General features: G+C 36.9%; 1 protein-coding gene across 1 annotated transcript in view; it reads left to right on the top strand.

Moving 5' to 3' along the window:
* The window catches only part of prkceb (protein kinase C, epsilon b), a 105,486-nt gene extending 78,902 nt beyond the window's left edge, over positions 1-26,584 (top strand). Inside the window, exons 12-15 of the mRNA XM_065297320.2 lie at positions 16,821-16,959; positions 17,385-17,573; positions 18,779-18,925; positions 23,622-26,584. Of these exons, the coding sequence (XP_065153392.1) occupies positions 16,821-16,959; positions 17,385-17,573; positions 18,779-18,925; positions 23,622-23,768 (622 nt within the window). The 3' untranslated portion in view covers positions 23,769-26,584. The remainder of the gene's footprint in view (positions 1-16,820; positions 16,960-17,384; positions 17,574-18,778; positions 18,926-23,621) is intronic.
* Positions 26,585-27,276: the final 692 nt, after the last annotated feature.

Here is a 27,276-nt window from a genome sequence, read left to right as displayed (position 1 = left end):
GTTTACACTCTCAATTGTGTGTCATTAACCACACACAACGGGCAGAGCTTTGGGGCTGGACGGGTAGACTTTGCTTGGGACAAGTCTCATCCAGTGCTGGCTTCTGTTGAATGTGGAATCTGTCTTTACTGTCCAAAAAGGTCCATGTTATTTACATACAGTTGACTTCATGCAAACAAGGCTCAGATTTGTGCCTCATCAACGGTCAAAATACTGTACACACCTATACTGTTCGAAAAAAAGGTACAAAAACTGTCACTGGGATGATAGCTTTTAGAAAGGGCAGAAAATGTATCATTTAGGTACAGATATGTACTTCTGAGTCCCTCTATGCATCCTTTAAGTTCTTTTTTTTTTAATTTTTACCACCCCAAACTCTTGAAACATCGCAATTACATAAATTGTGAAGTGAACAATGAACATGCCTTTGATCGACAGCGTATATCATATATCTGTATCATAATGTGCTATTTAATAGAGTGAAATGTGCCAAGTGTATAATTTTGTAAGCATTAGACGATTGTTAACATCCACATCTCCAAATTCACTAGAAAAGTGTGATTATTCTAAACATAGAATGGTTAAGGAATCTATAAGATTAAGAGCCTTAGGCATCATGACCCCATCTTCCTCTCACCCCTTCTGGTCCTCACTGAACCCAATGACCTGCGAGTTTCCTCACCCACCCGTTCTCAGCCTGGTCTTGAGATCTTTCTGGTCATGGGCAGGAAGGGAATCTCATTTGGAGTTTAATGCTGTATTGAATGAAATCCACCCCGTCTTCCTGATCCCAGACTTTCAGAGTTTAAAGGAAATGGGGGTTTGTTATGAAAGTAGGGCATTTAAGATGAGCTGGTCAAGCAGATGTTTGGTGGTTTTAATTCAACTTTATTGTGTTTTTGCCCCAGTAAGTAACACAAAACCATGCTGTTATGTACTGTGAGACTCTTACAATGTGTAATTGGTCTTACAAGCGGGTTAAAATGGTTTTGATACTGATCGGAGCCATTGGTGTAGTGGACAGTGCTCCAACATATGGTGCAGACGCACTTCCAGCGACCCGACTTTGAATCTCGGCTCACGGTCCTTTACCGATCCCATACCCATGTCTCCACCCTGTACTTTTCTGTCGTCTGTACTGTCTTTCAAAAATGGCCCAAAAAATGTATTTGATACTGTAGGTATGTTTCCAGGTGTAGGTAGATGTGCAACCAGGAGATGTTCTTCTTGGGTTACTAGGTCAAAACATCTCCTGTATGATGGTTAGCTCTCAGCTGATGACTTTGCAAATGGTGTGTATTCAACGGTGGAGTGTAAAATTATTAATGGTACTGTTAAAAGTATTGGGTTCAGTCAGGCATTCAAGGAACCATAACATTAAGGATATAATAGGCTTGTGAGTAACGCATTACAAAATATAATATATTACAGTAATATATTAGTTTTTGCTGTAACGCAGTAATATAATGCATTACTAATAAAATTTTGGCAATATTGTACTTGTTACAGTCTTAGTAACGCGCGTTACAACCAGTGTTGGGAGTAACGCATTACAAAATATAATATATTACAGTAATATATTAGTTTTTGCTGTAATGCAGTATTATAATGCATTACTAATAAAATGTTGGCAATATTGTACTTGTTACAGTCTTAGTAACGCGCGTTACAACCAGTGTTGGAAGTAACGCATTACAAAATATAATATATTACAGTAATATATTAGTTTTTGCTGTAATGCAGTATTATAATGCATTACTAATAAAATGTTGGCAATATTGTACTTGTTACAGTCTTAGTAACGCGCATTACAACCAGTGTTGGGAGTAACGCATTACAAAATATAATATATTACAGTAATATATTAGTTTTTGCTGTAACGCAGTAATATAATGCATTACTAATAACTTTTGGCAATATTGTACTTGTTACAGTCTTAGTAACGCGCATTACAACCAGTGTTGGGAGTAACGCATTACAAAATATAATATATTACAGTAATATATTAGTTTTTGCTGTAACACAGTAATATAACGCATTACTAATAACATTTTGGCAATATTGTACTTGTTACAGTCTTAGTAACGCGCATTACAACCAGTGTTGGGAGTAACGCATTACAAAATATAATATATTACAGTAATATATTAGTTTTTGCTGTAACGCAGTAATATAATGCATTACTAATAAAATTTTGGCAATATTGTACTTGTTACAGTCTTAGTAACGTGCGTTACAACCAGTGTTGGGAGTAACGCATTACAAAATATAATATATTACAGTAATATATTAGTTTTTGCTGTAATGCAGTATTATAATGCATTACTAATAAAATGTTGGCAATATTGTACTTGTTACAGTCTTAGTAACGCGCGTTACAACCAGTGTTGGAAGTAACGCATTACAAAATATAATATATTACAGTAATATATTAGTTTTTGCTGTAATGCAGTATTATAATGCATTACTAATAAAATGTTGGCAATATTGTACTTGTTACAGTCTTAGTAACGCGCATTACAACCAGTGTTGGGAGTAACGCATTACAAAATATAATATATTACAGTAATATATTAGTTTTTGCTGTAACGCAGTAATATAATGCATTACTAATAACTTTTGGCAATATTGTACTTGTTACAGTCTTAGTAACGCGCATTACAACCAGTGTTGGGAGTAACGCATTACAAAATATAATATATTACAGTAATATATTAGTTTTTGCTGTAACACAGTAATATAACGCATTACTAATAACATTTTGGCAATATTGTACTTGTTACAGTCTTAGTAACGCGCATTACAACCAGTGTTGGGAGTAACGCATTACAAAATATAATATATTACAGTAATATATTAGTTTTTGCTGTAACGCAGTAATATAATGCATTACTAATAAAATTTTGGCAATATTGTACTTGTTACAGTCTTAGTAACGTGCGTTACAACCAGTGTTGGGAGTAACGCATTACAAAATATAATATATTACAGTAATATATTCGTGTTTGCTGTAACGCAGTAATATAACACATTACTAATAAAGTTTTGGTAATGTTTTACTCGTTACAGTCTTAGTTATGCGCGTTACAACAATGCATTTCAAAATTAGAATTATTTTTATATTTTTGACCAATGCGCGCGACCAACATCCACACAGGAAAATGCTGCAGGTAAAATAGAATATCTGTTTCCGGGTGCTGTATGCAGCATGTTTATTTTTACTTTAATTTTGTACTGCGATTTGGACGCGATGCGCGTCAAATACATGTATAGATGTGTTTCTTAAAGAGCCAAATCTGGGAAGTCCGCGGCTTTACAAGCATTGACTAAAGTGGTCGCAATCAGGACCGCACACGTATGCAGTGTAAAAAAGAATTATTCTGTGAATGAGAGCACAAAGTAAAAGCAACAGAAAGTTTCTATTGGTCTCCCATGCTGCTTGAACCTCAGAAGTAAAGAGACTTTTAAAAAGCTTGCCAGTAAAATCCATATCAACACCAGGTATGACAAGGTAAGCTAACGTTGCTATGGTTACCGTCCATATACATAATAGATTGCTAGGCTATTCCTATGCTATCTACAGTTTTATTACAAACAGCAACCTAAACTACAACGTAACATTAATGTAGACTTAAACATGGTTATTTAAATAGTAAATTTAAACATCACTGGTTAAAGTTTTTACCAGCCTTTGTATGGGAGCCTATATTCATTGTTTGGCAAAAAGCAGTGTTCCTCTGTTTGTCTGTATTTTATTAAGCAATTATATGTTAACCTACATGTAATCCTTATATTGTACTGAAATGAGCTGTATTCCTTGAGGCCTGATCCTCCAATAGCACTTTTTGATAAGTTGTGTCATCCCAGTGCATGCCAGGTTTGTGCTGTGAATCTGAATTAAAAGTGAATTAAAGAATAGAAATGAAAAGAGGTTGCGTGTCTTGCCACGTTATAAGTCTAGGTTGCATTATAGTGGGCTCTGTGTTTAGTATGTGTACCATAATTTACCAGACTTTTACCAGATTATTTGTCTATGTTTATGATTCTGACAGTGATTTTTACTGTATTTTGCCATAAGTCTTCACTGTGCCTATTCAAAGCTCGAGGGCCAACACATAACTTCTAGATTTATAAGCATCAATAAACTACATTTTAACATTTTATAATGCTTAGTCATACTTCTGTTATTTTGATGAAAGTAACTCAAAAGTAACGCAAAAGTAGTGTAACTCATTACAGTTCAGAGTCAGTAATATTGTAATGTAACTAATTACTTTCAAATGACAGTAATTTGTAATATATAATGTATTACACTTTGGAAGTAACTTGCCCAACACTGTTAATAGGTTGTAGGTTTAATAAGTTACTTCGGATCTCATTCATCTTATTCATCATTATAATATATTAAGTATATGTTATTATATTCTTTGCACGCGCATGATTGAGAGATATCACAGGGAGCAAAGGATACATCTATTTTAGCTTTAAAAAATAACCATGTGAAGTAAACAGTTTCTGTTCGTGTTTTGGACCTCTGTGTGATGTTTTATAAAACAGTTAGTTCCTGTCCTTAAAGGGGTCAAGACGTGTTTTTTATTTATTTATCATGTTCCCTGATGTGTCCTTACAATATTACTAAAGATTTTTGCTCTGTTTTTCCATCATCTTTTTGAAACTAATTTGTTTGTTTCCCCTGAGCGTTCCCCGGCTCGGTGTCCTGTCCACTTCTATGATTGACAGCCTATATGCTGCTGCTACTGTACTACTGCAGCTTTACTACTACAAATACAACATCTCAAACTGTATTTTAAAGCACATTAGAGGAGGAGGGAAATGCAAAGGTATGCATAAATTCTAACAATGTGCATAAAATAAAAAATTATGCGTTTTATTGAGTCGGATACATTTGATAAGCAGCACTCAGACACTGTCCGTCTTTAATTCAGTATGTTGCCGTTAAAAAAAACCTCATTCCTGTATAATTTATGTGTGGCACAAGCACATCAGACAAACATCCGAGCCAGAGTTTCACTGATACAGGAAGTCTTTCACTCCATGTCCAGGTTCTATTTAAGAACACGGGGAATTGGAGCACTGCCATGACATCCATTCATGTGTCTGTACCCACCTCGCAGCCGTCTGACCCCTTGTTTACGCACTAACATGATGTTTCTTTGGCAGGAAAGTGAAAAGTGTACAGGATGTGATTCAGTCAATATGAATGGCTTATTGTAAGTTATAAAAATGGCAGCACACACACATGCATACACCCTACATCCACTCGTGTTTAACTCGGGTGCCGATTGTGTTGATTAGCTGGTGATGGGAGCGCTAGACTACTACACACTAGGGATAAGTGCTATGTCCTTCTTCGCGGTCACTTTACAATAAGTGCAAAGCATGCTGGGAGATTGATTGATCCGAGGGCCCATGTAATCTTGCTGTGACCTAGGACAGGAACAAACAAAGGAAGCATAAATTGTCCAGGTTCTCCATACCGGACAGATAGCAATCACAAATAATACAGTATCTTGGACACCAAATGTCTCTCTTGGGACCTAAAGGCCATTGTGGCACAGGACACATTTCATTCAGTAATGCCTGTTTGTGTATGTGTGTGTCTGTGTATATTTTCATGCTGTATAGGGAAATAGTTGTACAATGTATACACTTTTTTTTTTAATAATGGTGATACAAAAGGTTCTTCACAGCAATGCCACAAAAAAAAAAAATGTATCTTTGTGTAACCAAATGTTTTTTCAGATGTTTGAAACCAAACACTTTTATGGCATTGTGTAAAATCTTTTTTAAAGACTGTAGGGGCTAGTTGTCACAAATGCTCTATCTATAGGGTTAAATAAAAGTCAGTAGCTGAATTGCACAAATGCTAGTTTTTTTTATGTTTTGTAAATTCAAACTAAGCTTCTAATTCATGATTTTTTTAGCTGCTGAGTTACCAGTAAGCGCAATAAAACTACATTAGCTTAACATCTTAAAATACATTTTTAACTGAAATGTCTTGGGTCAAGTTTTTACCCCAAGTTGTCACATGCATTTATCAGTGCCGCACAATATAATCACAATTACCAGCAGAAAAACACTGCAGATGCACATACCGCAAATGGATATCGCAATACTTAGCAATAAATGATTTTAATACTTCAAAAGGTTGTGTATATTCAAAGTTAAGGAAATATATTTTAATCAAGTTCAAACTGGCTGTACTAAAATAATGCATTATCATATCCTACATTGTATATCGTATTTGGGGCGGTTCACATTTTGCATCTTTTGCGTGCACAAATACAATATTTTTAATGTACAACCCCAAATCAGAAAAAGTTGGGACACTGTAGAAATTGTGAGTAAAAAAGGAATGGAATAATTTACTAATCTCATAAACTTTTATTTTATTCACAATAGAATATAAATAACATATCAAATGTAGAATGTGAGATATTTTGAAATGTCATGCCAAATATTGGCTCATTTTGGATTTCATGAGAGCTACACATTCCAAAAAAAGTTGGGACAGGTAGCAATAAGAGGCCGGAAAAGTTAAATGTACATATAAGGAACAGCTGGAGGAGGACCAATGTTTAGGCATGGGAATGTTGTCCCATTCTTGTCTAATACAGGCTTCTAGTTGCTCAACTGTCTGAGGTCTTCTTTGTCATATCTTCCTCTTTATGATACGCCAAATATTTTCTGTGGGTGAAAAATCTGGACTGCAGGCTGGCCCTTTCAGTACTCAGATCCTTCTTCTATGCAGTCTTGACGTTGTAATTGATACAGTATGTGGTCTGGCATTGTTGTGTTGGAAAAAGCAAGGTCTTCCCTGAAAGAGACGACGTCTGAATGGGATCATATGTATCTAGAACTTGGATAAACCTTTCAGCATTGATTGTGCCTTTCCAGATGTGTAAGCTGACCATGCCACACGCACTCATGCAACCCCAAACCATCAGAGATGCAGGTTTCTGAAATGAGCACTAATAACAACTTGGGTTGTCATTGTCCTCTTTAGTCCGGATGAAATGGCGTCCCAGTTTTTCAAAAAGGCCTTCAAATTTTGATTCGTCTGACCACAGAACAGTTTTCCACTTTGCCAAAGTCCATTTTAAATGAGCCTTGGCACAGAAAAAAACACCTGTGCTTCTGGATCATGTTTAGATATGGCTTCTTGTTTGACCTATAGAGTTTAAGCTGGCAACGGCGAATGACACGGTGGATTGTGTTCACCGACAATGTTTTCAGGAAGTATTTTATAGCCCATGTTGTGATTTCCATTACAGTAGCATTCCTGTATGTGATGCTGTGCTGTCTAAGGGCCCGAAGATCACTGGCATCAAGTATGGTTTTCCAGCCTTGACCCTTACGCACAGAGATTGTTCAAGATTCTCTGAATCTTTGGATGATATAATGCACCGTAGATGATGATAACTTCAAACTCTTTGCAATTTTTCTCTGAGAAACTCAGAAAACTATTTTGCGCCGCAGCATTGGGGGAATTGGTGATTCTCTGCCCATCTTGACTTCTGACAGACACTGCCCCTCTGACAGGCTTTTTTATACCCAATCATGTTGCCAATTGACCTAATAAGTTGCAAATTAGTCCTTAAGCTTTTCCTTATATGTACATTTAAATTTTCTGGCCTCTTATTGCTACCTGTCCCAACTTTTTTTGGAATGTGTAGCTCTCATGAAATCCAAAATGAGCCAATATTTGGCATGACATTTCAAAATGTCTCACTTTCTACATTTGATATGTTATTTATATTCTATTGTAAATAAAATATAAGTTTATGAGATTAGTAAATTATTCCATTCCTTTTTTACTCACAATTTCTACAGTGTCCCAACTTTTTCTGATTTGGGGTTGTAGATGAATGCGTCGGCACTGCAGCGAGTTGAAAATATTTAAACTTTTCTTAATGTCGAGTCTTCACTGCAGGTCATGTGACAAGAACCAACCAATCAGCTTCACTCTTTACGTATCAACATTGTGTCATTAAGTCAAAAAGGAGGAACAGCTGATCATAGTGGATATTATTTTGATACAAATAGAAAAAAAACAATGCATGGAGACACTATGGGGAGTGTGGATTAATGTTGCTTAGCAACAGCACAGCAGATGCTATCACAGCCAGTGTTTGAATTATGGCAACAATTATAGTCCCCTAGCTAAGCCCCACCCCCTGGCCTAGCCACCTTAATTCCCCTCCCTCATCATTATAGGGTCACCGTGATGTGATAAAGTAAGATCAAAATTTTTTGTTGGTCCTGGATCAAAGTTTTAACAAAAACCCAAATTACCCCTTAAATTCATCCCCTTAAAAAAAGGCATGATTTTTGAAAAACACTTTTTCACTGGAAAAGGGAGACGGGCTGAGTACCAAATTAACCAAACACACTTGTAGCCAATCAGCAGTAAGGGGCGTGCTTACTAACCGACATTAGGGTAAGGGACAGGCCTATCAAAAGAAGGTCCAGATTCTATTGTAGTAGGGGCGTGTTTCTTTAGGTGATTTTAAATATCAACATTGGCTTTTAGAGAACATGCACCCCACCTTTAACTCAAACACTAACCACTTTCCACTTCAAATTAGAGTTATTTTCTAACCCACTCCTAAACCTGAATCGAACAATCTGTCAATTCCTCGAGAAAACAGCGTGAGGCGCACTTGAGAGTTTACATTTATTTTAGACAGAAATCTTTTGGATTTGTTTATTGCGAAAATGGGACAAATAATGGACATTATTGCTTTTTGGCAGCACAGCTGTAGTATTTTAATTTTAATAAAAACCAGGGGACTCCCCTAATTTATAATTTTGTGCTTTATAGGGGGTCCCTTAGTGCTTATAGGAGGTCCGGGACCATCCCAGACCTCCTTCAATTCAAACACTGATCACAGCCCAAGCGCATTGGAAAGAAAGAGGAATGTGAAGTGCCCCTTAATTAGCATTAGCAAAATGTATGTTAATGATTATTTTAATAAAAATGTGGCTTATGATATTTAATGGTAGGATTTAAGCTAATTCATAGCATGTGCAAAATGCTCCAGTAATGGTGTCTACAGTATTTGCGATAAACAAAATTTATACAAAAGTTTTGACTGGACAATAGCAGTGGTCATCTTCAATGACGTTTGTGCCTATATAGTTATACATTGTGCTTGTATACATTAAATTGCTGAGCAATATTCACAGTCTCCCATTGTTTTTTAAACCATATGAATTATTTGAACTGCTGTAAGGACCAGTAACTTGAAGGATTCTGGTCGATCTGTTTAGTATGCTCTGAAACCTCAGGTGCCTTATTACAAGCCTTAAAAAAAGATCACAGCAGCGTTTAATCTGATATCATATAAAAGCTATGGATATAACATTCACCAGCCCTGGTCTTGTGCCAATAATAAAGTCTTAAGATAGTATCAGTGAATGGCATCCCTTGGTTTTGGGAAAGCCCTGCATTGTCGGAGGCTGGCAAAAGCAGCGTGTCCGGACACGGCTTGTGTGTTAGCGCGCGCTGCTTCAAATGCATGGCAGATCCGCATTTTTCCCCTATATCAACTCAGGCTACTTCTCTGTGACCTGTCTTACATACCAGTACCAGTAAAAAAATACAGAACATTCTGGAACAAAATCTATGCAAGACATGATGGTGGCGGTTTTGATGGAGACTGCAGAAGTTTGATCCGGATAAATAGGACGTGTTTGAGCTTGACTTTCCTTAGATTTCCAGTGGCTGGTTAGGTTGTTTGTTCAGATCAGCGCATCTATAAATAGACAAGAAGGAGCAGGTGGTAGATGTAGCTCCTCTTGTTGTTTTTCCATCTTTTGTCGACCCGTTGCTCTTTTGGGATTATTCTCACGGCGTAACATCGAACAGTATTCTTACTAGGATATGAAAGTCACAAAAGCTCTGATACTCAAAGGGCTTATCTGTCAACATGTGAACTGCTATTTATTCAAGCATTCCCATACCTTAAACATTCATGCATGTGAGATGTGCTCCTTAGATTAACTGTACCCTGTGTGTTCTTTGTGACCTTTCACCTACATAGGAACAGCATGGGGCCATTAAAGTTCTGTAGCCCGTCATACAATAAGTATTTGTGTAATACAGTCAGGGATCATTGATATGCATTAGGCCACAGAAAAAAAAACACTTAGTTTTTGTAAATAATTGCTTTAAACATAATTACTTCAGAATGTTAGATTTGCATGAAAACATTTCAAATGATCTAACACACTAAAAATGTTGGGTTGTTTTACACCCTGAGTTGGGTCAAAAAGGGATGAAACCAAGCCACTTGGTTGTAATTTAACCTATGCTGGGTTGTATATGTCATATATAAAAATGTTCTGGGTTAATTTAACCCAACGGTTGGGTTTGTCACTTTTAGATACATACATCGGGTTACTGGGATGGTAACCTTTAAAAAGGTCCTCTTACTGTATGTACCATTTTTAGGGAACTAATATGCATTTTTGAGGTGCAAAAGTGCATATTTTGTAAAGGGACCACCCCAGTGACAACTTGTACCTTCTTGTACCTTTTATTTCTTGGAGTGTATGGGTTGTATCACCCCATGGCTGGGTAACAATAACCCAGCCAGAGCGTGTGAGCGGAGCTGAGCGGTGAGAATTCCCACTCCCCGCTCACCTACAATTTCATCCTGCTACGGTGAAATCGCTCCACACTCACTCAAATGAAAAATTCTTCTGCATGCCTAACACCTGCCGTTTTAACCTAACGATATTTGTACCTAAATGGTACATATTAGGACCTTTTTTAAAGGGTACTGCCCCAGTGACAGATTTGTACCTTTATTTTTGACAGTGTAGACTCATGGTGTGAGTCTTAGGGGCTGGACACACCAAAGCTTTTACGTCCGCGGCCGGCGCATGTTTTCAATTGTTTCCAATGGAAGCTCTGCGTTTTTCAAATAATCCAGCAGCTAGCGGTTTTCTTCCGCGCTGAAATTGTCCAGGCGTTTTTTAGCCATGTTTAAAAGTTTTGGTGTACACAACCCTTTAGCGATCAAACCGGCCTTTGGATAAAACCCGCTCTGCACTCCAACTATATTTCACACGTTACGCTCCTCGATCGCTCTATGGTGACATGCTCTGAATCCAGCATAGGTTTATTTATACCCGACAGTTGGTTCTGTCCAATATTTATCCAACCATGGGTTAAACCATCCCCCCAAAATTGTGCAATTTAATTATACTTTTTTTAGGTAAAAAAATTATTAAATGACGGTGCAAATTTTTTTGTTTTCTATAAAAAAAAGGTTTTATAGAGGTGTCGCCCTTTTTTTGTTTTATGTGGAGAAATGGAGTGACACATGTACAGCAAATGCATATATTTGTAGCTTGTTGTTTTAGCACATTTAAGTAGCAAAGATTGCTGTTTGCGTAATGGAAAAAATCACTTCTGAAGATTCACTTGAAAACACAGGAAATGCTCTAAATTGAGTCGCCTCTCTCTCCCGTCTCTCTCTCTCTCTCTCTCTCTCTTTTTTTCTTTCTCGCTGTTGTTCTTGTAGCGTTCTCTTAAAAAAGCAGTGCTTATCTTTAAATGAAAGGAGCTGCTGTGTACAATACAACAGTTAATTGCAAACCTTTTATGTTTTATATGTTATTGTACAGTTGAATTTCCACGAGCCTGCAGTTGACAAGGACAAGGGTTGGGGATGAATTATGTATAAGCCCTTTTGATCATTTTACTACAATTGTTAAGGTTTCCATTCCACCTAGTAAGAAAAAGAAATAAAAGGATTTCCCAAATAAAAAAAGATGAAGTTATCAAATTAACCGAAACATGAAGCAAACTGCCCATCTCCTATAGACAGTTTCATTGGACGCACATGCGGTGATGCGATACACGTCTGGTCCGAACTTTACTTCCGTTTTCAGTTTTTTTTAGTTGCTTAACTGAACTCTTGAACAAATACCTCATCGAAAATAACAAATGTTTTGTTTTCTAGGTACTCTTTGTGTTGTTTATTTTTCTTGTTATATAAATAAACTATGTTTAAAGTACTTTGTTGTTATTTATTCTTATCGGAGTTTAACGGAAGTTACGTGTTGACCACGAAAGCCGCTTGTTTATGTTGTTACTGCTGAAACCGTCTATATTAGGTGTTACACTATATCACTTTACAATAAGCTTGTATTTGTTAACATTGGTGTCAGTCAAGTCCAATTTCTAATCTGCCTAATATTGTTAAGGAGTCCTTAATAACAGGTTTAAATGCATGCAAAGTAAAAAAACACTGTCATTTTCTCAAAATATACATTTAATATTACTCAATTTCTCAGAGTAACTATGCATTTGGTCAAAATTAAGTAAAGGGTTGAAATGGGCTTTGTGAGATGTGTTGTGTCTTGTGACAAAGTCTCCTGGTTCAATTTTGTCCCATTTCAGAGAAACATGTGTGCCAAAATTGCAGTTACATGTTTGACTGGCTGGTGTAAAAAAAACTTTAAGAGCATTTTTTCTCAGTTTCAGTGTTTGCGTAGTTACCGCACTTAGCCTTTGTATAGTGCAACATGCATTGACCTAGACTCCCTACTTTAAAAGCCAATAACTTTATTAATCGTGCACTTTTTGGTTTAGCTACTTTGCACATCATTTACATTGATGGACGGCTACATGGCACACTGTAATACAGGCCATTTTCGATATTGTCTTTAATGCATTAGCTAACATACTAACATTAAACAATACTTTTAAAGCATTTTATATTCTCAGTTCAATTTCTGCACTTATTAATACATACTTAAAATCAAAAGTTGTATCTGTTAACATTAGTTAATGCACAGTAAACTAACATGAACAATTGTGATAAGATTAACTAAACTCTAAAAAATTCTGGATTATTTACAACCCAGCGTTGGGTCAAAAAGTCTCAAGCTCAGTCGTTGGGTTGAATTAACCCATAAAATCTTTATAATTGACCTAATAAATTACAACCCAAATGGAATGGTTTCATCCTTTTTGAAAATAACCCAGCAGTCTACAGTAACAGTAACAAAGATGAATAAATATTGGAAAAACTACTGTACTGTATGTTGTTCATTGTTAGTTTATGATAGCTGATGCATTTAATTAACAAATTACATAATGTTAACAAATACAACCTTAACCTGTTAAGTGTTACCTGTTCTGCTATTAAAAAAAATGGTACAGAACTATGAAAAAAGTGCTAAAAATTTTGTAATTTGTAACACAATACCTCCTGTAATACCTCCAGTTTCCTCAGACCTCAGTCAGTCACTGTGAAACCAGCATTACTTAACAGAAATAAAACCAAAAGCATTCACTTTTCATGAACTACAAAGAGGAAAAAGATTAGAGAGGTCAATGTTGCAACATCACATATTCTGAATAAACAAATTAAGCTCAGATGAGGAATTCAAATCTCGTCTCTGGAGTACAAGTGAAGAGTAGAGATGTGATCGGGATGTCCCGAAAGATGCTAAGGCTGGAAGATTGACCGAAATGGGAGAGAAAATGAAATAAAAAAAGACTGAGAGATGGACAAATCTGGAACATTCTGTAAAGTAGAACACAATACTCTCTCTCTCTCACTCTCTCTTTCTGTCTGTCTCTCTTCTCTCTCTTGTTTTATCTTTACTCTTTCCCTTTTTTTACAGTAAAGATGTCATTACTGTATGATAAGGCACAAACGAAAATATAGAAATTGTACAGTGGCCAGAAAATATCTGCATTTAAAATCTTAACATTCTCTTAGCCATTTTCATGAGGTGCATCCTGGGACACTTTTCAAACGCCTTTAAAAGAGTTCTCGTATAACATGTTGCTTGTTTTCCTTTACTATCTGATCCATTATATTTAAGTGTCTTTCAGACATATATTTTTCAATATATTGAAGGTTCACAACTTGGTTTGCAAAACTCATTTCATGCCTCTACACTGTCAGATAAAATGGTCAAAAAGGTCACTGGGGTAGTACCCTTTCATACATCTTTGCACCTAAATGTGTCTTTTTAAAGGGTTCTGCCCCAGTAACAGCTATAGGGATCATTTTTGACCATTTGTTTTCTTGCATTGTAGATCAAAGGGTTTTTATAATCTAGAAAACATAAAAGGAATTCAGGTGAGTCCTAACCTGTGATACTCCCACACATTTTGTCTCAGGTCATCAATCAAGTCATGGAAAATTTGGGAAGTGGGTCTCTCACCCCACATATTCCCAGCATTCATTACAAGGCATTTTTCCACACCGTTGTAAAGAGGCATTAAATGAATTTGATGGGAAAAGAAAGAGAGGGGAACCCTCTTTCACACCACCTTTCAGATAAACAGGAACGTGCCATGCTCTATCTGAAAGAGAACAGTTGCATAAGGCATCTGAAACACCCCTCCCTTCTCCGTGAGGATGGTTTTTATGAAAACACCTTCGGCTGAATGACATCCTGAGTAGTGATGTTGACATTCTTGTTGCAATCAACCATCAAACTCCAATCCAACTGGTTTCATCCATCTCCTCCTTGTCTTTCATCAGTAGCACCTTATCAGCCTTCTCTCTGCCTTTTTTTCTCTCTCTCTTTCTGTGTCTGTTCCTGTGTACCCTTGTGCTGGTTAAACTCACAGACACAGTCGCAGTCTGCACAGATACACACTGTGCTTTGCTCTGTAACAGTAGACTAGGACCATTTGAGCAGTGTTTTTGTCATACAGTACTACCCCGCAGTCCCACCAGTAGAGTAACATGAATTTTGGGCAAAATATGTTCACTTTCATTCATAATCCTGTGTAATGGATTCCATTCTGCAATATCTTTGAAGTGGTATTGCAATTATTTACTTTTTTCGTTCCTTTTAAAGAGAGAGTTCATTAGTTTATTACTGTTTACTCACCCTAATGTTATTCCAGACCCGCTTGATGTTCTTTCTTCCATGAAATGCAAAATGTGAGTTTTTGAATGATTTTGTGGCCGCTTTTTTAACTCTTTCACCGCCAGCGTTTTTAAAACAAGTTGCCAGCCAGCGCCAGCGTTTTTCATGATTTTCACCAAAGTTTAATGCCTTCCAGCATTAAATATATAAACATGCAATATACCAAATGAAAGAACAGACCCTCTTCTTTCAAACAAAAAAACCGTTTCATCCTACCTTCAGTGGTTCTTTTGTAATCAGCTTTTGAATATGGGTAGGTTTCTGCAAAAACACCCCATTTTGAGCAAAAAGCAGAGATAATTCAATTTTTGTGACGGACTTTTTATAGAGATCCCATTCAGAGCGATCTTTAGAACAGACACGGACATGCAGCCGCTTGCCATAGGGCAGTACTTCTGGGTTTAAAAAGTTGCGGAAGGGCGCCACTTGGTGGATAATAGCGGTATTGCGGAAAGACGGAAAATCTCGTCATTGGCAGGGAAGCGTTTTCTCTTGACGGCGAAAGAGTTAAAGGGATAATTTGGCCAAAAATGATATTAAACCTATAATTTACTCACCCTCAAGCTGTCCGAGATGCACATGTCAATCATTTGTCAGACGAACATATTTTTAGTTATTTAAGAAAATGTTTTAGATCTTTCAGTTAATCAAGTGTAAAGTTACGGGGTCCACATCCTTCAAGTCCAAAAAATGTGCATCCATCCTTCACAAAAGAAATCCAAACAGCTCCACGATGATAAACAAAGGCAGTGTTGTTGTAGAAATATCCAAATGTAAAACTTTATAAACGAAAATAACTAGCTTCCAGTAAACCCGCCATCTTAGTCGCGTCCGCATTCAAGATGAGGAATTTGTCATACGTCACTAAGAAAAGTGCGGACACTACGCTGATACTTTCTCCTGAATACAGAGGAGTCTAAGATGGCAGCATTACCAGAAGCTAGTTATTTTTGTTTATAAAGTTTTAAATATGGATATTTCTACAACAAAACCGCGTATATTACCCTCAGAAGGCCTTTGTTTATCATCGTGGAGACGTTTGGATTTCTTTTGCGAAGGATGGATGCACATTTTTTGGACTTGAAGGACGTGGACCCCGTAACACTACATTTGATTAACTGAAAGATCTAAAACATTTTCTTAAAAAACTGAAAATGTGTTTGTCTGAAAAATGATGAACATGTGCATCTCGGACAGTTGGGGCTGAGTAAATCTAGGTTTAATATCATTTTTGGCGGAGCTATCCCTTTAAATAAAACCAATACCAAACATCATTAGGGTATTAAGATCATTTTTCATGAAGATATTTGTACATTTTCTAGCAGAAATATATAAAAACGTTATATTTGTGAGTGGATGCAATTGCTAACGACAAGTGATTTTCTCAATATGTTTTGCACCATCGGGTTTAAGATATTTAAATTATTATTATATTATCCTATGCTAACAAGCCATACATCAATGCATTAAAAGTTTATTTATTTAGCTTTCAGTTGATATTATATATAAATCTCAATTTAAAAAAATAACTCTTATGGGTTTTATATTAGTACATAATTATAACAGATGATTTTTATCGGTCGGATCTTTTGGTTGAGGACGTTCATTCCAGTTCAAAGTGATTTGTTCAAAATAAAAAATAAATTAAAAAGATCTGGTTCAAAATTAAATTCAGTGCATGAGTCATACAGTATGTACTATTTCTGGACGATTTCTATGAACCTTTTAAAAGCTTCAATGCTCGAAACACCGTTCATAGTAATTGCAAGGTAGGGTGTAAAGTACATCCGCTCCATTTTCCTGGTGATTCAGTTTGGAGGAAAAGTGTGTAATCTTTTCAGTTTGATTGTTGATTTAAGTTTTGCTTGTTTTTACTCTCTTCGCAGGGATTTAAAACTAGACAACATTTTGCTGGATGCAGAAGGTCACTGTAAGCTGGCAGATTTTGGCATGTGTAAGGAGGGAATTCTGGACGGCATCACAACCACAACATTCTGTGGCACGCCAGATTATATTGCACCCGAGGTACAGTATTTCACACTTTCATAGAGACAAATGTCCAACAAACGCGATTTTCTTATTTTCTACTTTTTACTACTATTTGCTTTTCTCAGTTTTTAGATATAAAGATTTTATCTACTATTTATTTCTGTTTAGTTTTTTATTTTAGTTTTGTTTTTATACATGATTTTTAAGGTCCCAACACAGATAACTGTTGAATGATCAATGACTAATTACATACAAAAAAATTTAATAAATGTTATTAAAAATAATAAATAATATCTTATTTACTTAAATGGTGTACTAGTCTGTGTATTATGTTTTTGGCTGTTAAAAATAATGCCGTATTCTCAGATCCATTTCAACACATTTTATCATGTCTTTATAAAACAGTCCAAAAAATCATCCCTATGATATTATCTTACATCCCGTGTCTTTTGAACGTGCAGATCTTGCAGGAGCTGGAGTACGGCCCATCAGTGGATTGGTGGGCTCTAGGTGTGCTGATGTACGAGATGATGGCTGGTCAACCTCCATTTGAAGCAGATAATGAGGATGACCTCTTTGAGTCTATTCTCCATGACGACGTCCTTTATCCAATCTGGCTCAGCAAAGATGCTGTCAGCATTCTTAAAGCGGTACATGTTCACATTCACATGTGTCACGTTGTCTTCTTTATCCATCTTTATCCATCCAATCATGTCTGTAACCTTCCTCGTTTTCCTATTCGTAGACTCTGCATCTTCAATGTTTAATTGTGTACATTAAAAACTTATTAACACAATCGGATCTCTAAGAAGATCATATATTTTTAAAAACCAAATTTAAGCCTAGGAGGTATTGAAAATGTATTAACATCTGTGGGAATTGTGGTGCTAAATGATAAATAGACAGACAGACAAAAAGACATATAGATAGATAGTGTGATTGTGTAATTGTGACACAGTCTTTATTTGCTGTAGGCCTTGTTGTATATCTTATAAAGAGAGAGAGAGAGAGAGAGAGAGAGAGAGAGCAAAGGAAGAAGCGAGTTTGGAAAATGACACTGCTTGTGGGAAAAGAGCAGATTGTTTGTGTTCCCTGCTGGATTTGTGAGTTGTGTAATCTCAGAGGTCTGATTTCGGGCGAGAGGACCACCGTTAGATTGGTCACTCTTCCTTAAACAGTCTTGATGTTTCTCATCCGTTTCTCAGATATTTCTCCAAAAAGCTAGCTTAGGAAAAATAAAAAATAATATGAGACATTATTTAAAGCTAGAAAAAATGTCAAATGTGGATAGCATCACATAAAGTAAGATAAGAAATGTTTGGGTTAAACTTAATTTGAACTTAATTGCAGATTTAAGTCAATTTGCTCTCTATTTAATCTCATAGATGAGGTCTTATTTGTTATTTTCTGTGGTAATACAGTAGATGTTTCTCTGTTGTCATATTTGTATTTATGACCGCTTGTGTTTCCCTTTACACTTTAAATAAGTGTGCACATAAGTGTGTGCGTGCTTGTGTGTTTACTGTGTTCTTTGTGTGTCCCCCATTTTCCAACACATGTCCAAGATTTACTTTGGCTGTTCCCTGCCCATTTGTAAAGCTTTGTGGGAAAGGCAGCCTGTTTGTCTTGGACAGAGTCATTGTCACTCTGCGATCTGTCTTACTGGCACTTCGGTCACATGACCGGGTCATCTCAGGTCCACAGGATGCGTAACTACATCATCTTAGACCATCTTGAGTCAACATGCAGTAATAAACAGCCCACAACATGATGCTCTCATGTCTGTTTCCACATGCATTTCTTTTTGGGGGGTATTTTGCATCTCTAATCTTTTCTGTATCTTCACTATTTGTAGTTCATGACAAAGAGCCCCAGTAAGCGGCTGGGTTGCGTTGTGTCTCAAGGACTGGAGGAAGCTATTAAACTTCATCCGTTCTTCAAAGAGATTGACTGGGTACTGCTGGAACAGAGGAAGATCAAGCCGCCGTTCAAACCACGCATTGTAAGTACTAGAATGTGTGTTAAAGGCCACCGCTCTATCCTATTCACAAACACATTTCTTTTATAAACCTCCAAATGTTGTGGGTTGCCTTGCTGTCAGCTTACTATTGTCAAAATATGTACCCCAGCTGTGACATACCTGTAGCCAGTAATACCTAATATACCATTAGGTACAGATATGTATACATTTTGTACAAATATGTACCTTCATGTACCTTTAAGGTGATAATATGCACTCTTTGATACCCATATGTACCTGTGAGGTACTAACATGAACTCTTTTGAAAGGGTACCGCCCCAGTGACAGCTATGGTATATATTTTGACAATGTTTTTTGACAGTGTAACTCTCTTGATTTGTCTAATATATTGTATATATATTGTACTATATTGTATTGGTTTATTTATACTATGTTATATACTGTATGTTTTTTAATGACTTTATGACAGTGAATTATGGGATTGCCTTCTCTCTTGTGATGCAACCTCATATTTGGCCACACAAAGGTATCTTTTATATAATCAAAAAAAGGTTTGCAACCACCTTTGCATCTGTAGGCCTACAATATCATATGTTGCCTATACAGACAGACAGCTCCCTATATTTTGGAAACTAGTTTTAGTGTTGATATTGTATATGTGTATACCTTACTGTCTCACCATAGTTAACAGAAGAAACAGAAACAGTTATCAGGAAGATGACTGCAGTGTTTGTTACACGTCTGTTTTTGGTAGTGTGAACATTGAGATGCTCTTTGACTTTCAGCACACACCAGAAGCTGTTTTGATAAAGAGTGGCTGGTGTGTGTTCCCTCAGATTGTTTGAGTAGGGTCCCGTCTACCATCAGGTTCTTACCCGCGGCTGATGAAGGCCTTTAGAGAGTGTGAGAGACAAGATACTGAGGTTATGAAAATAAGAGAGCCAGTAGAGCGAGAGAGATTTACGCATGTGGCAGACAATTTTATCCAAAGCAGCTTATAGTGCATTACAAGGTATACATTTTATTGGTATGTGTGTTTCCTTGGATCGATCCCATGACCTTTTACAGTGCAGACACACCCAAATGAGCTACAGACACCCTGTGTGCATAGATATATGGATAAAACAGTGCCATGTTTGTATTGTTATTTTGTCAAGTTGTTTGAAATGTTAAAGGGTTTTTTGAAAATATGCTAATTTTCTTGCTTCGCTTGAGTTAAACACTTGATTTTTACCGTTTTAGAATCCATTCAGCCGATCTCCGGGTCTGGCGAGACCACTTTTAGCATAGCTTAGCATAATCCATTGAATCTCAAACATAACCAAAGAATTTCAATATTTTTCCGATTTAAAACTTGACTCTCCTGTAGTTACATTGTGTACTAAGACCGACAGAAAAGTAAAAAATTTTGATCAATGTGCAAATACCTACAATACACTTTCAGAAATATAGGTACAAAAGTTGTCACTGGGGCGGCACCTTTTCAAAATGTACAACTTTGTACCTAAAAGCTGCATATTGGTACAGTACCTTAATAGTACATATCTGTACCAAAATGGTACACATTAGGACCTTTTTATAATGTACTGTCCTCCCAGTGACAACTTTTGTACTTATTTCTGAGAGTGTATGTAATTTTGCATATGTATATGTATCTTATTGTTGGGCATTCAATCACAATGTACACTATTTTGGCATGAATTTTTCTTTCATTTTGTAAAAGCCAAACTGACATATGTTAAAAGGACCTGTGTGTACCATTTAGGTACAGATATATGTATACATTTTGTACCAATATGTACCTTATGGGAACCACCCCAGTAAAGGCAAGGAACCATTACTTTGACAGTGTATACCAACACAATTAACTTGCTTGTAATGCCATCATCTTTAAACACCATGAAGAAAGTGACACAAGGTTAAAAACATACAAATATGGCTTTCCTTCCAGCTACATAAGATCAACATGTTTTTTGCCAAGCACAATAGTGCATGTTTCATAGGGTGTAATATTAGCTGCAGAGGGCATGAAATATTGAAATGTGAGAGACAATAATATATATATATATATTTTTTTTTGCATGTTTTATATGTGCATTATTATATTTCAATGTTTAATTTGTTAATTGTTTTTGTAAACATTTATTGTGCTGGGACACCATGTCCATTTAAAGGAAAACACCACTGTTTTTTAATTTATTTTAATACATACTTTTTATAAATTTTTAATACATTTAATATTAATTAATACCTATCTTTATCCAATGCTTGCACTTTATTTTTGTACAGCGCGTCGTGAATGTGTTAGCATTAAGCCTAGTCCCATTCATTCCTTAGGATCCAAACAGGGATGAATTTAGAAGGCACCAAACACGTCCATGTTTTCCCTATTTAAATGCTGTTACATGAGTAGTTACACGACTAAGTATGATGGCACAAAATAAAATGTGGCGATTTTTTAAGCGGATAAAATTTTTTTATATTGTATGGCACTTAGTTTGCAGCACTTCCACCTTATTGCGCAGTAACATGGAAGTGTTTGGTGGCTTCTAATTTCATCCCTGTCTGGACCCTAATGCTGCGTACACACCAAACATGTAGCATCGCGTTGCTCACTCTAGATTACTCGCGGAATTGAACTTTGTGTCATACGAATTTTTTGCTTTAGTTGAATATTTTTAACTTGCGCGAAGGCGCAATTGAGGCGAATAGCTCATGTTTTCGCGGCAATTGCGCTGCTCAATTCGTATCATTCCCTTCACCCCGCGCGAGGACGCGTTTGATCGCGTCTTTTCATTGATTTTTTATGTAATCTACTCGCACAAATCGTTGAACTTGCGTTTGGTGTGTATGCCCCATATGGAATGAATGGCGCTAGGCTAAATTCTAACACATTCACAATGCACTGTACAAAGATTAAGGGCCCTATTTTAACGATCTGAAACGCAAGTGCGAAGCGCAATGCGCAAGTGACTTTGTGGGCGGATCTTGGGCGCTGTTGCTATTTCCCCGGCGGAAAAATAACTCTTGCGCCAGGCGCAAATCAATAAGGCATTGGTCTGAAGTAGGTTCATTATTCATAGGTGTGGTTTGGGCGTAACGTCAAATAAACCAATCAGAACGCTATCCAACATTCCCTTTAAATGCAAGGGCGCAAGTTCCATGGCGGGTTGCTATTATTATGACGGATTTACCAGGCGCACGCCAGGAGCGGTTCACAGCCGAGGAGACCCACGTTCTTGTAAGAGCAGTCAAAGACAGAGAAGTTGCTTTGTATGGGGATAGGAGAAACCTTCCCAAATCAACGTAGGTTAAACAGGCGTGAGAGGAAATAGCCACAGTCTCATCAGCTGGCATCCCCATCGTTGCGCCAAGCGCTACAGTGATGTCAGGAGACGGGGGAATCCCAAGCTTGCCAGCATAAATCGGGCACGCCGTGTAACGGGAGGTGGATCTGCCTCTACACAGACGCCAGCAGAGGACATCGCTGCGTCCACCCTCACTGCTGAAAGGGTTTGGGGGCTTTGAAATCGGACCCAAGAAACGCAAGCAAGGTCCAACCCCAAAGAACACTTACAAATCAAGTTCATATACATTAAGGTTTCTTATGAAAACATTTTAATTATTATTTACATAACATAAACGTAATACAGCCACACAACAAACTTATGAAAATATTTTAATAGTTATTTGCATGATAATTTTTTAACGCAGCCACACAATAAATAAAAACTATTACCACAATGCTCACCACTTAATATTTTTTATTGTAACAATTTATGATTTGCAAAAATAACTGTTGCATTTGTGTAGATTAGATAAGCAAAGTGTGTGCGCGTTGTGCACGCTATACATTATGGTCAAGCATGCGCCCTTAAAATAGCATAATGAACCACGCGCAACGCGCCACTGACTTTAGACTAGTTTTTTCTGGTCAGTGGTGAAATTGTTTTTTGAAACTGCAAAATAGCATCAGGGATGGTTTGCGCCGGAACACGCCTCCTTTTTTGCGCTGAACCGCCCAGGGAGTGCAAGTTCATTCCCTAGTTTGCCGACGTGCGTCTGTGGAGGGAAAAACCCGCTGTGCGCCGGTGCAAAATACGAATGATACATGCGTCACTGACGAAGTCAATTGCGCTGGGTGCAAGATAGGGCCCTAAGTGTACGCATTGAAAAAAGATAGGTATTAAAGCAACACTATGTAGTTTTTTTTACCTTTAAATAATGTCTCTAAAATTATTTCAGTGATAGAACAACTTTTAACTGGACAAATTGTACTGTTGTTGCAACCTAAGCAGCCTCCTAGCTGCTACAAGCACACTCTGAAAGTGGCGGTGGAGGGTAGAGCACACAGCCCCGCCCCTCCCCCTGCCTGCAGAAGAGTGTCTGATACCAGGCACTGTTGCGCTTTTCAACCACATGGGGGAGCTGTAAGTCATTTTTACATGGAAACTACATAGTGTTGCTTTAATTTGTCTAAGTTGAGGTAAGAACATAGTAAAATATTGAAAAACGGTGGTGTTTTCCTTTAAATATAAACACCACTCTAATGTTGAGTTGGGGTGAATAAAGGATATAATACAGAAATTATAAAGACAAAAATTATCCCCTGATATAAGGAAATGCATGTCAGGTTTATGAACACGTCATGTTTGTTTGTGTGCCTTCTTACCCCTAAACACTCAAATTGCTCATGAGTCATGTTCTTCATCCACAGAAAACCAAAAGGGACGTCAATAATTTTGACCAGGACTTTACCCGAGAGGAGCCGGTGCTCACGCCAGTGGAGGACACCATTATTAAACAGATCAACCAGGATGAGTTCAAAGGCTTCTCCTACTTCGGCGAAGAGACCCTGTCTTAAAACTGAAGCCTGTGTCTTCTGCGCTGTACTTTTTACACATGTTGCCATAAAGGCCTTGTGTGCCCACACGCCTTGAACTCACTGCAGACCATCATTTGCCAAGAATCTGATGCTTTTATTTAAATATAGAGAGTTAGTAATTTCCTGCTGAAGCCCTTCAAAAGTGACACTCAGCGAGCCTGATGAGTGAAGTATTTAATGGATGTAATAAAACACTGAGCTACACATACAGTATGATGGCGTATAGTTCGTTTTTTACGTGTATGTGAGGATACACGCACAGCCTTGCAAGGCATTTTTATTTGAATCATACGCATGCACATTAGGGATGTGCATCGATGCATCGCGCTCCCATTAAAAAGACCTGTCTGAAATGGATTCTGAATCGTAAGGCTCCGATTCAGTGTTTCATGCACAGCTTGTGCATGTACTACGGCTCTGTGATCAGTAGGAAGTCCTTATCAATCTAAAATCACTACAAGTTTGACTCGTTTATAACGTGCATTTAAAAAAGCAACACTCGTCAAACACAATCATTTAAAATATTCTTTATTATCATGAAAATACCTGAAACAATCTGAAGAACAGCGATATAAATATTCCTTTAGACATTTCCTGGAATAGTGTTTGGTATACTACTTCTTCTGTGGCACAAATGGTGTTTCTAAGCGAGAGCGCCCCCTGGCTTTTGGATGTGGCTGCATTTCACCGTAATTCATTCAAATTCATTCATTGAGAAAACGCGCATTTGCCCGATTAATTGTCACAACCCTAATGCACATACTTTCAACGCATGCGGTTTGTGACAAATTGCAATGCTTTTCCTGGCCTACATACTCGCATGCGCATTCTGTGCGTATGACGTAGACACGGATTTGAAAAATCCACCGGTGTACGCTGACCCTCACATATGCGTAAAAACAGACCTATACTTGAGTTTTCTGCTGAAAAGTTCATTTTTCTCCACAGTGTGCCCCTCAATGTAACACATAAACTGTACACTATGTTTTTGTCAGTTTTGAAATGCAAAAACCAAATGTTAAGAACCAATGATTGTATCGGAAATGTAACGCTATGAACGTGCATGCTGGAAAATTAATGCGCTCAACGTTGGGATCACATGATGGTCTGTTAGCCAGCGATTGATTGGAGGGTACTAGAAAGAGGTTATGCACAGACCGGTCAAGTGACCACCTCGCCATTTTCATTTGAAATAGCAGTGTTGACATAAACTCATGTTGTGAGTGTGTTTACCTACATACTGGAGGGTAATGTTACAGAAGTGCCCCCTTTAGCGTGTTTGATTTTGTGTGTGTGTGTGTTTTATTATATTACTGGATTGTCTTGTTGCTAGGATGTGAAAATTGTGGATGCAATGCAACAGGACCCATAATAATGATTGGGTCAGGACAGTAGCCAATCACATCTCTCTTTGCATACACGTCCTGGTCACCCTGATTGTGAACTTCTCTGAAAATAGACCAAACATCTATTGCATGGTTATGCGTATGATATTATTGTGTATCACTAGAAAATGAGAAACTGTTATGTGCAATATTTTATGTATGTGTGACGGTCTGGTTTTCTTATGGTTTATTATGATTTTCATTTTTTTTTTATCTGATGCCAGTTGCAGATAGGTTGTGAAGCCACGTGACATCAGGCACAGGTCCTTTATTTTTCGTGCTGCTGCAGTCCTGGTGTTTTATACACTTAATCAAAATGAAGCTCCTATGGCAACAAGGTATATACTGTACAGATGATCTTCCATTGTTTAGCACAACTGAGGCACCAAACTTTCTCATACCCTATGGTTGCACCTATCTGACACCTGCAAAAATAAATGTGCATTAAAGAACCTTGGTATTATGAAAAACTGATATTGACTGCAAGGGGTTCTAAAATTTCTCTATGGCTCATTGGAGATTATTAGGCATTAAACTGTAGGTTTTTCAGATGTGAATATCATGAAACTGAAAAGTGGCTTCAGGCTGTAAAGTTTCGCAGGAGTGCATTTTATTATAAATAGTGAAAACATGTTCACAATACAATCAACATTTTAAAACAGCATTTCATCACGGGTTTCTTATAGTTTAAATAAATGTATTTATTTCCGTTATCACTTTTCTGTATAATCTTAAATGCATATTTCATGTGTTTCAGTTTCTTTTCACTTGTGTAGCATGTTTTCTTAAAGCATGTTTGGCCTCAGTTGTGTACTTCTGAACTAATGTCTGTTTGCCCTTAAGGGGCAGAGTCCCCTAACATGAGCTTTACTGTCTAACTCCTGCCAAATACCTGTTTCCTAATGCACACTTCATAATACTATTTCAGATTTCATGAGTGATGTGGGTTTTATTTTTGTGCGGGGGGTGCTTGCTTTTAAAATGACTTTACTTTGGAAACACATTGACAAGTTCCAGATAAATAAATGTAAACACACCTAAAAAAAAGTACCTCGTTGGTAAAACGTGAATACAGTATTTGTACATACAGAGGTACAGTGCATATTAATATAAGTTATATTAGTGTTTTATGTCACTGTAAGTATCATAGATGTGTATGTATTTGTTTTTTTTATTGTATTGTGCAGCTTCATTTGTACAGTCGTAAGATATTATTTGTCTTTTTTTGACATCTGCGATGCATCACTGTCATGTCATTTTACACATTTTACTGTGTGCCAAATGTACTGTACTTAAAGGATGTGAATGTGCATTGTTTGGCTTGTAACCTATTAAATAAGATGTCGAAAACACATCGATGTTCAAAATTGGTTTCCAGGCTGGTGGCTATAAAGTAGTCAACATGTTCAAGCTCTCGACTTTTCTTTTAAGAATCTAAAAAACATATTATGTACTTATAATTGTACAGAATGGTAGAAGAATATTGCAGTATTGGTTGATTGCCATGTAATTATTTATTTATAATATAATAATAATTATTTATATAAGAGATAATACAGTCAACCAGTCATTATTGAAAAATAAACCCTGACAGGATGATTAGGATCATACAGGGCTTTGTATCATCCTGAAGGGTTTAATTTAAAAGTCGTGAACAGATAATATACATTATCCATGCAAACTACATGGCTACAAAATAAATAAATAAATTGGTGTGAAATTTTGATTCGACTTGAATTTTTTATTAGTTTACTTAAGGTGAGACACAACGTAGTAAACAGGTTTCCCAGATGAGAAGCCATATAGTATAATGTTGCTATTGACAACGGTCATTATTCAGAAATGTGTATAAGCGCAGAGCAGATTGGTATCAAGTTTTAAGAATTACTAATCAAGAGCAAATTTTAGTTATTCGTTTAAAGTGGAAATGCATAAAAATAATAATAAATGACAGAGGAAATGAGTCAATTAAAAGGCAGAATACAGTACGAGTGACTCTCCTTAATTTGATCCTTAATTTAAGGGTGTTCTTAATGGAGAAATCTATATGAGAAAAAAATGTGACCTAGGATCACAGAACTAGTCGCATGATTTATATTGCC

The sequence above is a fragment of the Paramisgurnus dabryanus genome, chromosome 20 (genome assembly GCF_030506205.2).
Source record: "Paramisgurnus dabryanus chromosome 20, PD_genome_1.1, whole genome shotgun sequence".
Lineage (NCBI taxonomy): Eukaryota > Metazoa > Chordata > Actinopteri > Cypriniformes > Cobitidae > Paramisgurnus > Paramisgurnus dabryanus.
The sequence above is the reverse complement of the archived record's forward strand: the minus strand, read 5'-3'. Positions and strand labels throughout refer to the sequence as shown.